The following is a 14,076-nucleotide window of genomic DNA, read 5'->3' on the forward strand; positions in this document are numbered from 1 at the left end:
AAGGTTTAGGAGCGTGTTTATGGGAATTTTTGATCATTCTTCCAGAAGCGCATTTGTAAGGTCAGACACTGATGTTGGACAGAAGGCCTGGCTCGCGGTCTCCGCTCTAATTCATCCCAAAGTTGTTCTATGGGGTTGAGGTCAGGACTCTGTGCAGGCCAGTCAAGTTCTTCCCCACCAAACTCTATCATCCATGTCTTTATGGACCTTGCTTTGTGCACAGGTGTGCAGTCATGTTGGAATAAGAAGTCCCCAAACTGTTTCCACAACGTTGGGAGCATGAAATTGTCCAAAATCTCTTGGTATGCTGAAGCATTCAGAGTTCCTTTCACTGGAACTAAGGGGCCAAGCCCAGCTCCTGTAAAATAACCCCACACCATCATCCTCCCTCCACCAAACTTTACACGTGGCACAATGCAGTCAGACAAGTACTGTTCCCCTTGCAACCACTGCTCTAGAGTCCAGTGGTGGTGTGCTTTACATCACTGCATCCAATGCTTTGCATTGCACTTGGTGATGTTTGGCTTGGATGCAGCTGCTCGGCCATGGAAACCCATTCCATGAAGCTCTCTACACACTGTACTTGAGCTAATCTGAAGGCCACCAGAGGTTTGGAGGTCTGTAGCGATTGACTCTGCAGAAAGTTGGCCTCTATGCACTATGAGCTTCAGCATCCTACCATTTTGTGGCTGAGTTGCTGTCATTCCCAATCGCCTACACTTTGTTATAATACCACTGACAGCTGACTGTGGAATATTTATATTTAGTAGCGAGGGAATTTCCCGACTGGACTTGTTGCACAGGTGGCATCCTATCATGGTACCCGATGGAATTCACTGAGCTCGACTGAGAGCGACCCAACCTTTCACAAATGTTTGAAGAAGTAGTCTGCATGCGTAGGTGCTTGAATGTATACACCTGTGGCCATGGAAGTGAATAGAACAGCTGAATTTAATTATTTGGATGGGTGAGTGAATACTTTTGTCAATATAGTGTATATGAACTCTCAGAGTTCTTTGGAATTTTACATCAAATACATATACATTATATAAAAAAGTTGTTAATCAAATTAATTTTGTTCATTAAGTAAAGATACTCGAGATTCTGATGTTAATTAAACCATTTATTTTGATGTACTGAACATTTATACCCATTTAGAACCCACTTAAAGGGGAAGCCCCCCATACACCCGTATACACACACACATGCACGCCCTTCCATCTTTTTTCTTGTTTAACAGACATACAAAACGGCATCAATTTTACTTAGCTTTAGTAATCCCCTGTGAGAAAAGTTGTTAGAATAATATAAACATTAAGCACACAACATTGAATAAAATGTAATTTGAAGACAACTTTACCAGATACCATGGACCATTATCTGGCACCACAATCAAAGTCATTGGAAAATTTGATTGCACTGGACAAAGGACCTCCTGAGTCTTTGACTAGAACAAAGAGCATCAAAGCTGCTCACTAAAACAGATTCTAGGGCCACTGAAAATAATATTGTTATAATAATATTGATCTCATGTTAGGTTTAACTCTAGACCTGAGCTAGCTACACAGAAGTTAAACTTAATTCTAAACACATCTGGGCTCGCTGCTCTGTTGTCAGTTGCAGAGAGCAGCTCAAATCATTACATGAACAAGAAAGATTTGCCTTTATATCTTTGCAACCTGGTGAAAGAAATAAATGCTTGTGCCTAAATAATACAATAACAGATTTCAAATGTAAGAAAAAGATAACACTACATAGTCATTTTTAATGAATAACTATATCAACTGACATCCTACATATATATATAGAAAAAAACAAAAAATTATCACCTAAATTTGAAGAGCTAAAAACAGTAATAACGGCACTCAATGGCAATACCAACATTTCAAGTATGCCCATAAAAAAAGTTTTAAAAAAAAGAGCAGGTGATCATACAGGACCGTCCAGCAGTTCTACAGGTGCTGAGGTTCCATCTCTTGTTATGCAGGGACACTTTATTCTGTTATGAGGAGAAAAACACAAACAACAAACTGGTTGTGGTGTTGTGCTCATGAAATGGAACAAGTAAGAAAAATACTATAAATACTGGTTTTACTTTTACATGTTTTGGTGACACTATTACAAAAGAAAGGACAATGGGTATGTTCACACGCTCACAAATATTCTGATACAACTCTGATAAACACTGAATATGCCACTGTCAGAATAACCAGCATAATGTAAACACATTTGCTCCTTTAACGCACTATTGCTAGCATAAATATTTGTATTTTCAAACAACTTGATGACATACAAAGTATTATGTGTGCATCACACATTAATCTGACTATGTTCTATAATATGTAAACCAGAATATGGATGGTATATCCTACATGCTACTCATGTAAACACTATAATTCAGAAAATAATATCAACATATTTTTCTGATTTTACATCTAAGCTGTTAGGCTGGTTAAGATTTAAAGAAACTCTGTTTGTCTGGTTGGTGCAGGCTGACATTATGTGAAAATCATTTAATTTTGTTATTTAAATTTTACACCTGTCTAACTGTTTTGGACCTGCAGATGTATGTTGTCACTGTATTTTAACAAAAAAAATGTTTTTAGGTGTTAAAAACAAATGCTGAAATATCGGTGTTCCAGCCCAGTGGAGAACAGTGCTCCAGAATCTCATCGGATCATTTATTTTGTGTGATGTCATTTCTCTAAATAAGAAGAAGAAAAAGTGGTCCTTTTACAGGAATTCATAATTAGTTTAATGTGTCCTGGAAAACTATTTAAAAATGCTGATAACGCAGCCTACACTTGGTGGCATAAAACAGCTTTGTACCCAATGAAAGACTTTCTTGAATTTAGGCAGATCTCATGTGAAATGGTGGGAGGTACCTGATCAAACTACCGGAGCAGACCAATCAGAGCAGATTAGAAATTGGTAGCAGTTTCAAGAGAAATTTAAAATGACGTTTAGAGTTTTTTTAATCTCTTTTTACTTATTCCATTTATTATTTTGTCTGTTTACTATATTCCATCCTTTAATTCAAATATATAAAATGAGTGGGACACACTCTGTACTATATGAATATATAATCGCAAAAGTAACTTTTATACTAAGCTCTGTATTTTTACTCTGAATATTAGACTTAAACAGGACACAGATAAGAACACAAGGTGTGTAAAATCTTGAAAAAGCTTAGCAATAATACAGATTATATGGTAGTACACAAGCTAATTGTAAAACTTAAGTGAGGATACCACATTTAAATATCAAAAAGAGAGCAAAATAACAATATCTTAAAGTACAAAATGTATTGTATAACTTCAAACATGTAAAAATCTTGTAAAAATCAGCCGAAGCTTAATAAAAAGCATATTCTTCAATTGCCTACCTTTTTCTTTCATGCATTTGTTGAATAGTTTCAGGTAATGGTCGTTTGAAACTCTCTGGAAGGAAAAGAGCAGCGAAGGCTGACACAACACCCAGAGTTCCCAATGTAATATAAGGCAGGTACTTGAAATATGCACCTAAAAGTAAGAGATGAGTCAGAAAAGAGAGAACAGTACCTCATGATTGTGCAGTCACAGTAAATATGAATTCAGGTATGCGCAAGGCTTTCACATGAGCTTGAAATCAGGTTCAGTCTAAGCATTTACATGCAGCTGATTAACCATCAAAAGTAAATGATATTGATCATTTAAACGTGATTTACTCACTCAGACTTAATAAAAAAGGGCTGATGCAGCTTCCCATCCTGGAGACAGTGGTAGTCATCCCTGTTGCTGTGTTCCTGATCACTGTTGGGTAAAGCTCTGTAGTGTAGGCGAACATCAGGGAGAAACCAGTGGTAATGCTATATTTACTCAGCATCTCCAGTACAAGAGACAGACTGGATAGATCTAAAGGGTAAATAATTGATAATTACCTTTTTCAACTGATCACAATTGAAGACAAATTAAAGATATTCCAATCAAGTGTTTACTCATCATACTCTTAATTTGCTGTGAGTAAATGAGAGCAGAGGTACAGATATGAACAATATTTTTTCTGCTTACATTCTGGCAGCAATTGAATCAAAAATAGCGGTACTGCTCCAAGGATCAGGGCAGCAATGACTGACAGCCTTCGTGGAAGGTAGCGTAGTGCTATCCAGCTAGAAAAGTATGCTGGGACCTCTACAACTGCTGAGATGAAACAGCTGATGTAAGGGTCGGCATGGAGTTGGGACGTATTGTAGGACAAGCTATAGTAGCCAGCAGTCAAAGTGAAACTGAAAAAATGGAGGACATGAATAACAAAGATGTTGGGGTTCAATTTTGAAAAGAAATCTGCATGAAAATAGAATATAATGATACACATTTACCTCCTTACCGCCTTTCCTCCTGTGATGGCCACACCTGCAGCCACACAGCGAGGTTGGCAACCTCATGCACCAACACTTTTACAGGAGTTTTTTTTATAGGTTTTGCCACATTTTTCTTTACATATATATTTTTCAAATGCATACGTTTTATTTGCATGTTCAATTTTGTTCTGTTTCTGGAGCAACAGTGTGGCATACATGCAGCGCTGATGGGCCATGAACTGCTGCATAATGGGGGTGGGGTTAATGCATTTATTTCGCAAATATTTTGTATTTTCTTTCATTTCTGAAGTATTTACTTAATATTGTTTGATTAGAATTAGCTTAACAGTTACTTTCAACCGGTTTTGGGTTTTTTGTTTGATTATTTGTTAGTATTTGTTTCCCCTTGTGTGTCAGACTGGTCTGATCAGCCGGTGTTTAAATCCCCTGTGTTTGTTGTATGTCAGGTCATTTTCATTTTCATTTTGTACAAAAGTTAGTTGGGAGTTATTTTGCTGGTTAAGTTGTTGTAATGATTTAAGTTCAGTTTTGCTTTTAAAAAGGGTCCTATGTAGTTAGTTTATTTGGTGTTTTTTTTGCATTTTTTGGGCAAATGAAACCCATTTTTCTGGAACCTTACTGTGTCCTCATGTTTGACCGGCTCGGTCGCTCTGTTATGTCTCGTCAAATTTGTTAATCATGTTTATGTTATGTCATGTCTTGTTTAGTTTCATGTGTGGGTCCTGTATGTTTTACTTTCAGATCCTGACTTCCTCCCTTTGTGTGCTTTCCTTCATTGTGATTGTCAACCCCGCCTCTGATTGGTTCCACCTGTGTCCCCCTACCTCATGTTCAAATAGTCTGTCTCCCTTGTCTTGTTGTCAGTTTGTCTTGTCCAGTCAGTCACAGAATAGATTTTAAAAGCCTGCTGATGGTTTACAAATCCCAGAACGGTTTAGGCCCAAAATACACCTGTGATATGTTCAGAGAATATAAACCCAGCAGAGCTCTTAGATCCAAGGACAGGTCAGCTGGTCCAGTCCAGAGTCCAGACTAAACATGGAGAAGCAGCATTTAGCTGTTATGCTGCAAACAAGTGGAACAAACTGCCAGTGGAGACTAAACTTTCACCAAATATAGACATTTTTTAAATCCAGGTTAAAAACACTTTATTTCTCATGTGTCTATGCATGAAATCTGCACGCTATCTTTGAACTTATCTTGACTGTTGCTTGTTTTTAAATGCATTTAAATAATTTTATTTGTTTCTCTTTATATTCTTTTATGAATTTTAATGCTTCTTCCACTCCCTGCTGCAATGCTTTTATTTTATGTAAAGCACTTTAAATTGTTTGTACATGAAATGTGCTATATAAATAAATTTGATTTGATTCAGTCCAAGTTAAGTGTATGTCAAGCGTGAGTGACCTTCCAGTCTTCTGGAATTATCGTGTTTTAAGTCTAGTTTGAATTATTATTATCGTCATCCTCTTTGAGAGCGTCTTTTGTTTTTGGAAAATAAATACTTTTGTTGGATTACCTCGTCTTCTGAGTCGTGCAATTGGGTCCATCTGGACTGTGTCTCGTGTCGTGACACGCTCACATCTCCCACCAAAAAAGAACTGTAACTTTCAACTGTAACTTTGTCATATTTGTTGAACTGTCACTGTGCTCAGACAGTAATGAATCAGACAAACAATTTCTGGAGGAAAAAGGTTTTCCAAATGCATTTTTTAAGAATCAACCATGCCTGAAAGCAGCCAGTAAAAGCAATGCAGTCTGTCAATGTAGTTGTCATAATCAATGTGTTTATGGCAGCCTACTCTGCAGGGAGGGGCTATAGAGGCAGAACTAAAGCACAGCAGAGACGGAGGGGAAAGGCTGTAAGTTGCATTTGTTTTCCCATGTTCTTACAATGTTATAAAATTCTGCTTTGAAGAGGTAAAACTGAGCTATTTGAGTAGTGAATGCTGTATACAATAAGTTCTGGCAGCATACATATTTTTCAATTTTAGATGTGCAATTTAGGTCATTCAAGAAAACACATTTGCATGTGCTTCCTTTTTGTTGAGCTGATAAGTTTCAATGGAAGTTTGTAGTGATTTAAGACTTTACTCACAACACCAAGCAAAGGAGGAGTGTTGTGCTTCTAATGCTGCTGTGCCTAAAGAGGTCCAACACAGTGTAATGTTTCTTCTGAGACTTTGTCTTCTTAATCTGCAGGATACACAATTGATTAATGAGCCACCTAAGCCTGAGCTGAGTCTTAAAACATTCTTCAAACTTTCACCTGAAAAACATCCTAAAATTCAGTTATTAACAGCGCCACAACTGAAGGTTTTCACTCATACAGGGCAAAGTGTTTCAACAATTGTTTTGTTGGATGATGACTTTTATATTTATCAGTGACAAAAATTGAACCAACAAATCTGGAGGTAGACTGTAAAAACCACTTGACTTTGGGGACACATCTTTCATTTGTGCATTCAAACCAAGTGCCAAGTATCAATAATTCTAAAGATAACAGTTTAAAGACAGTTTGCAGACAAATAATTGAAGAGTAGCTAACTACTGTCAAGTTTATGTCCGTAGTCTACAATCAGATGTAGTTGGGCTTTCCAGTCTCAGCAAGTCAGATGACTTTCCAGTCATTAGTACATATCATTTCTGTGTATTCTTCAAAAATCTATTAAAAGTGACTTAATTTCTTTAAAAGTAATGGATGGTGTTGAAAAGTGAAGTTGGTTGTCACGTCAGAATTCTGTGTAAGCTTGTGCAGTCACATTGTATGTAGCTATTCATTTAGTCCTCTATGTGTTTCCTAAAGGTCAAACCTTTGGCTCTTCGAATAAGAAACGCACAGGAGCATTCTGAACTAACACCAACAATTATGGAATCTTAACACATGGAGGATGTGCATTCAGACACAAAATAATTTCATTTAAAAGCTGAATATTCTAGTTTTGTAAACAACAATATTGTCTCTTTTTTTCAGATAAAGTAGAGGAAAAAATAATGGACTCACCCTGTAATTTGCCAGAATTTGCTCAGTAAGTCACCTTATCCTTTTCACGAGACAAGGGTGAAATTTGAAAAACTGTAACAAAAATTCTGGTTTCTACCCCCATCTAATCAAAATTGTAAATTATAGACTCAATAACAGTCTTCTAACCATGAGTTGGTCACACAAATGTTACTCAGTTGGTTCTTAAATGCCATATCTTATATATTTATCTAGTACATTCCCGATCCAAACTAAAATGTATTGAATTTTTCCTTTACCCATCCACTGACTCACAGCCAGTTAAAACATTTGCCTGTGTAGCGTTAGTGAAATCTTGCTAACAGACCAACAACAACAAGTACAAATATCTACTTCAGCTTCCACCTAAGCGGTCAAATAAACTTGTTCACTAATTTTAGTAGTTGTGATACAAAACTGGTGGGCTTCTTCAGTGAGTTTGCCATGTTTGGGGACTTTTTAAAAAAAGTGTTTTTAATAATAATAATAATAACAATAAGAAGAATAAGAAGAATCAAACTTATATAGCGCTTTTTTGAAAACTCAAAGAGGCTTAACACGTGTGTGACAAAAAAAAAAAAAAAAAGAAGCCAGTTTCTACATGTGGGTTATGAGGAATTTGAAATTCTGTAATGTTTTTGTAACAAATACAAAAAGAGTCAGGGTTCTAGAGAACAAAAGGTTAATTTGCCCCTAAATATAAGCTATTTCTATAAAATTTCATGTATTTTGATGCAATATAAGATACATATTATTTCCATACAGCACTTATTTTGTTATTTTTGCACTACTAATTTTATTCTCATTTTCTGAAATTAACAAAAAGAATATAACTTATTTAGAAAACTTTAGATTAACTTGGCCTAGACATACCTTGCAGTGAGAAATACCGCAGGCCAATAATAAACACCTGCTTTAGAGGAATTTGCATAGAGATCTCTCTTGAAATGTTCATTTGTGTAAATTCTTATGACACATTTGTTATTGTGTTTTTTTTATTTTTTTTATTTTACCACTAACTTGAACCGTAAAGAGGGAGTTTAAATATGAATGTCAACATACACTACAGTCTTCAAAGATGACCCTTGGTGCTTGAACTTTGTTCCACTCTGCAGCCTTTCTCACAATGGCGTCAGCTTCCTCAACTCTGCCTTGAGAAAGCAACCAACGAGGAGACTCTGGTAGGACCCTGGCTCATTATTGAACACAGAGACAAAGAGGTTCAGGCAAGGTCAGATGGACCTAAATAACAAGCCATCAATGACAGCAAACAAGAACAGTTCTCTTAGGAAATAGTTTGATTATGAATACAACAAAGTACTATTACTGCAACCTACCACCAGAGGGGGATGTAGGTCAAACAAGGGACAGATAGAGCCAAGAGGAGCGATTTCCAGTCCCTTAAAAAGTAAGCAAAGAGAGGCAGTATCATATAGCCTATGGCAAAGCCTAAATTTGTGCCCAAGGATGAGTAAAGGACCCGCATGTTGCCGGTCAAGACCTCAGCACCTGTTAATGAGAAGAAACAAATACACAGAATGGGACATGGGGTGAGTCAGTATATATGTAGAGTCTTTATGACAAACTTACTGTAGTTATGTGTACTGCATATAGTTATTCTAATAGGGTGATATGCATAGGATGAAATACTCATATGTACCCAATACTAAAGCGGCCACATAGTTGGATATCTGGCCCAAACCATTGATGAAGAGGAGGATGACAAACACGATCCATGACGTGGAGAAGACCTGAGCAAATGTAAAAATGGTCTGTGTTGCCATGGTTGCAAATAGAACAGGTTTCCTCCCATATCTACAGAAAGAGCATAAATGATCAAATTAAGCAAGTAAAAATGGCCAAGAAAATCACAAAAGACCCCTATTTTCAAAATTTCACACAGGCTAAAGTATTATGAGCAAAAACAGCACTATATACAGTGGCCTGCAAGAGTATTTCATGTTTTGTTACCTCACAACCTGGAATTAGAATGGAGACTTTGCATAATTTCATTTACAGAACATACCTAGAACTTTGAAGACATCTTGCCCATTCTTCAAGACAAAACTGTTCCAGCTCCTTCAAGTTGGAGGGTTTTTGCTTGTGAACAGCAATCTTCAAGTCTAACAATGGATTTTAAATTGGAATTGAGGTCTGGACTTTGACTAGGCCTTTCCAACACATTTAAATGTTTCCTGTTAAACAGTGTTGCTTTAGCAGTATGACTATTATAAGCATATTTAAATGTAATGTTATTTTTCAAATGAATGAAATAACAAAAAGAAAAGCTTGGCCTTTTTTGCCTTATGTGTGAATTGTGGTAGACACCTAGATCTGGGTAACATGGGGCTATCATCAGAGGCCACGTTAAAGTTCCTGTGTTTGCAACTCACAGGCTTAGAATATAACTTTAACCGTTTAACAACATTTTGGAAAAGATCTTTGAATTTCCTTGAATCTACCTTAAAGTGAATATTATGACTTGGAGATGGTTCTCACCTGTCCGACAGAAATCCTGAGAAGAAAGATCCAAAAAGTACCCCCACAAAGAAGACTGTGGAGGTGAATGGCTGTTTCCATTGCTCACTGCACACCAAGTCAAACTGTAAAGTTCATACATTTAAGTCTTCATATGTATACTGGTTAAAGATCATAAAGCTAATCTCTTGTCAATAAAGCTACATCTTTAAAACGAAAAATAATCTATTTATACCTTGAAATCACCTAAATATGTGTGTTTAAATACATTGTCTCCTTTAGTATTCGGGCTTGCTTAGAGCTGCCCTCCGTACTTTCTGTCTTGATCCATAGTGATTCACTCAATATGGAAAATTAAGCAGTATCCTGGCTTAATTTGTCAGAAAATCATGAGATATACCAAGGTATCAGTCTTGGCAAACTGACAGCTGTTGAATGACTTTCTTGCAACAGCAAAGTAACCAGTTATAATGTACCGGATTAAAAATGTTTCCCATCCTGTCCATAATTCTATCCTGTAATTGTTGTGTAATCTGTATGCAGTCGTTTAATTTCAGCTCAGCGAAAGTGTGGTTTTATTTTGCTGCTTTCATATTTCCTCTGTGATTTACGTGTGTGTTTTTGTGTGTATGTGTGTCTCTCAGCCATAACTGTGCAGCTCAACTCTACGCTTTATGATCACTTTATCACTGGGTGACACAAATATGTTCCTGTTATCAGAGATGACATTTGTTGTGATCTGGCGCTATAGAAATAAAATTGAAGTGAACATAGAAACCCTTTAAAGGGAGAAACAGTGAGGAAAAGGAGAGCAGCACAACAACAGCAGACATTCAGCCTGTGTGAAATGTGAAAACACATTCCATATAATAACCAAAACCTACAAGGTCGCAAGTCTTCGCAACGGTTTTTCAAACCTTGTATTTTTATTTATTTAACTTTTTTATAACAGGCACCTCTGGAGGAAAGGGCTAAATGTTTCATCAGTGCTAAAGGAGGTTTAAAAATTGGCTAAAAGCAACATTACACAGAAATGTGAGATTGTTCATTTCATTTGGACAAGAGTTTAACCCTTCTACAGTATTTCCAGGATTAAAAGTATTATTCCAACCTTGTATTATATCAACCTTGTCTGAACAGTGTTATGTTAGCATCATATTACAACTGTGGGACTACACATTTAAATTTTAAAACTTAATTTTCATTTTCTTATATGTGTTACATGGTGCTAACAGTTACACTATCACATCGGTGAATGACACAAGCAAACGAAAAACCCTTGTGTCTCTGTGTGAACCCAGCCAAAGATTGGGCAATGGTGAAATTACATTTGTAATTACAGAATCACATTATGCAAAGAAAAAAGCTCGAGTTCCAAAACAGGATCTACCAGTTACAGTGAAAAGAAAAGCCATGTCTCTCTCTTTGTGTAAGAAGTTAATCTCTTCACAGTACATTACATTTTAAAACGTCAAGTTGATGAGAGATAATACTGAGGTTGTTAAGCATTTAGTCGAAGTTTGACAATATGATAACATGAAAATGACACATTAACAACCGCTGACAGACCGTTGATTACATTCTAAAAAGCAGGTACTGAGAGCTTTAGACACACCCAAATGCTGCAGGCATACCGACACAGCACAAAATGGGACAGGGTGGGAGGTGGAGATAGCTGCTAAGGAAAATACCATGTTTTCCAACTTCATTGTATTTAAAATCTTAACAAATATCAAGTTTGATGCAAGCAACAAACTCAAAAAAGGTAGGAGAGTCAATGAAAGAAAAGTTTATTCTTGCAGAAGATGCAAGTAACATCATTCTGAAAGATTCAACTATCAACACATTGATTGGTGATAGGTGATGGTGTCGGGATTGTCTTTGCAAATAATGCTCATTTCACAACACTGTGTGCCAAACCCTGTTAAAAGATCATTGAAGGGTCCATCATTGAAATGTGATGTTATCATCATCATGTGATCATTCAAGCCCTCAAGTGGCTCTGCATGAGAAACCATCATGTCACCATGACAGATATAGCCACATGGGCTTGAGACTACCTTGGAAACCATTTTGGCTAAAACACAATCTGCCACTCGGTTCTCTGGGCATGAGCCTCATCTATGAAGAACAGACAAAGAGTGGAAACCATTTCGGTGGTTACGCTTATGTTGGGGAAAAAAACATGGGACTCTACACGCAAAGGATGAGTAAGACTAACCATTTTTGGTATAAGTAAAAGGTACTAAGGTCAGAACTGGGATGGTATGGTGTTGCTATCAGTGCTCAAGGTACTGGTATAGGTATGAGCATACTATTGATCCTGAGATGCATATTGAAGTTTTGGAGAGACAAATATGACCATCGAAGCGATGTCTCTCCCTGCAAAGTATTTTTTTCAGCAGGACAGTGGCCTGACTTCATGAACACAGAGTGTATATGCTTATGTGACTTGTTATTAGGAGGAGAATCAGACGACGATGACCATGGACTGATGAGTGACTAGAATCTCATTTTTATCAAGGGCGGACGCAGATTCCTCTTAGCAAACCCTAACAGTTAGTGTCTCGAGTTCTCAAATGATTAAAAAGTGTAATTAAAAGTAAGATTAATATGACTATGATAAACATGCCTTTTTTTGTGTGTTGGCGCAACTAATTCTAGATTTGTTATTGGTGAGTGCACACGCCGAAAATCATTCATTTGTACTTTTGTGTCTATTAAGAGGTCAAATGAAGCCACAACTTACAGAATTAATTTACTGTAGCATTTGAGAAAATTTCCCAAAACGTCTGGAAATCAAGTTTTGTAGTTTACTTGACCGAAATTTGTGTCATGTTTTATTAGAACAAGAACTCCAGATTCAGCATTTTAAATGTACTGTACGTTAAAAGCTGCTTTATTGGGAAATGGTTATAAATTTGAAAGTCTTAAATACAAGACTAAATTAGAGAGTTGCAAAATGACAATTTAACACTCACGTGACTCACGACAGTAGATTGGTAGATGTCTTTGCTGTAGCTCCACCCGTCCAGGCAACCCTCCTGTTCCAGGTCAGTGAGATTAATGTCCTTTCCAGGAATATAACCCTGAGCAGAGAGATTTCTGACCACATCGAGTCTGTATCTGCTACAGCTGCTCAGCTCCTGTTTCCCATTCACCACCTTACAGTCACAATGACATACAAAGAATAGCATGTTTTTTTTTTTTCATAAAGAGCAGTAACACGTTCTTCTATTCAACTGAAGTGCATCAGTAGAGCTGTACATGTACAGAAAAAAACCTGTACTAGTACACCAGATATTATCTCAATGGACTGCACTTATATCACGCTTTTTTAGTCTAGACAATCACATTAAGAGTTGAGTTTATATAGTGGTGGAGAGGCTGAAGAGAAAAACATAAAAAATGATTATGAAGGATCTGTAAAAATGGAAATGCATATCTGAGAGCCATGAGAGAACCCTATCGCAATGTTTGCTTTATGTTTGCTTTAATAAATGGCAGCAAATTCACATATTAGCAGAACTGTAAGTTAGTAAATTACATTTACATTAATGATTACTGACAAACAATGATAAAAAGTACTCTGAAAGTAACTCACGGTTATTGGTATGATGTTTTCACGCCAGTCTTCTGTGAGGTTAATGCCAGGTACAACACAGTGATGACTCGGTGTGTCTGTCAGGAAAACAAGATTGAAAGAACCAAATCCATTTGGCACAATACTGGCACAGAGCAGGAAGAAGACAGTCTGCTGGAAACATCCCCACTCGCCCAAAAAAGCAACGGCTTCAGCATAATCCTTCATGTTAAAACTACCCTCTTCTTTCTAGTTAAAACTTTCTAGTTACTGTCTTCCTGTAATAGGACCCTGTGAGGTAACAAAGGCTGCGTCATACTATTTAGTTTGCTGTTTCTAGAGTACAAGCAGAGGTTTTGAAAGGTATGACAAGCAGCCTCTGCCCTATAGGGGGATACAGATTATTGTTGAAACCTGCCCAACTGGAATGATCTAAAAAGAATGGGCATGTGACAACAGATCCTCCAAAAGCATGTACAAACACAAACTAATTGCTAGTACTTGCACAGCTTCCTAAGTAGCCAACAATAAGCAATCTTGATAAAATATTTACAATGCATAGACTTAAGTCTTCGGTTGAAATGTTTTAATTCCCCTTGCCTTTTATCACTTACTGTTTTTAAATCTTGTTTAAAAACCACACTTTAACTCCCT

General features: G+C 36.8%; 1 protein-coding gene across 2 annotated transcripts; it reads right to left on the reverse strand.

Annotated features, from left to right (window-relative positions):
* Positions 1–1,110: 1,110 nt before the first annotated feature.
* Positions 1,111–13,770, reverse strand: LOC142401303 (organic cation/carnitine transporter 2-like). 2 transcript variants are annotated; one of them, XM_075486680.1, is made up of 11 exons: positions 13,444–13,770; positions 12,821–13,003; positions 9,861–9,964; positions 9,022–9,176; positions 8,699–8,870; positions 8,424–8,550; positions 6,459–6,556; positions 4,050–4,264; positions 3,711–3,893; positions 3,386–3,521; positions 1,111–1,999 (listed from the first exon to the last, which is right to left on the reverse strand). In XM_075486680.1, the coding sequence occupies exons 1-11, from the start codon at positions 13,648–13,650 to the stop codon at positions 1,930–1,932; spliced, it is 1,650 nt and encodes a 549-aa protein (XP_075342795.1). In that variant the 5' UTR covers positions 13,651–13,770; the 3' UTR covers positions 1,111–1,929. The 2 variants fall into 2 exon arrangements, with proteins under 2 accessions (XP_075342795.1, XP_075342796.1); XM_075486681.1 differs by lacking the exon at positions 9,861–9,964 and having other exon boundaries at positions 9,022–9,112.
* Positions 13,771–14,076: the final 306 nt, after the last annotated feature.

The sequence above is a fragment of the Odontesthes bonariensis genome, chromosome 16 (genome assembly GCF_027942865.1).
Source record: "Odontesthes bonariensis isolate fOdoBon6 chromosome 16, fOdoBon6.hap1, whole genome shotgun sequence".
Classification (NCBI taxonomy): domain Eukaryota; kingdom Metazoa; phylum Chordata; class Actinopteri; order Atheriniformes; family Atherinopsidae; genus Odontesthes; species Odontesthes bonariensis.

Coding starts and splice junctions, on each gene's coding strand:
- LOC142401303 (XM_075486680.1), bottom strand. CDS start 13,650: ATGAAGGATTATGCTGAAGCCGTTGCTTTTTTGGGCGAGTGGGGATGT. Junction 6,557..8,423: donor TCATCTTTGAAGACTGTAGT/GTATGTTGACAT, acceptor TGTATCCTGCAG/ATTAAGAAGACAAAGTCTCA. Junction 4,265..6,458: donor CTCCTCCTTTGCTTGGTGTT/GTGAGTAAAGTC, acceptor CCATTTTTTCAG/TTTCACTTTGACTGCTGGCT.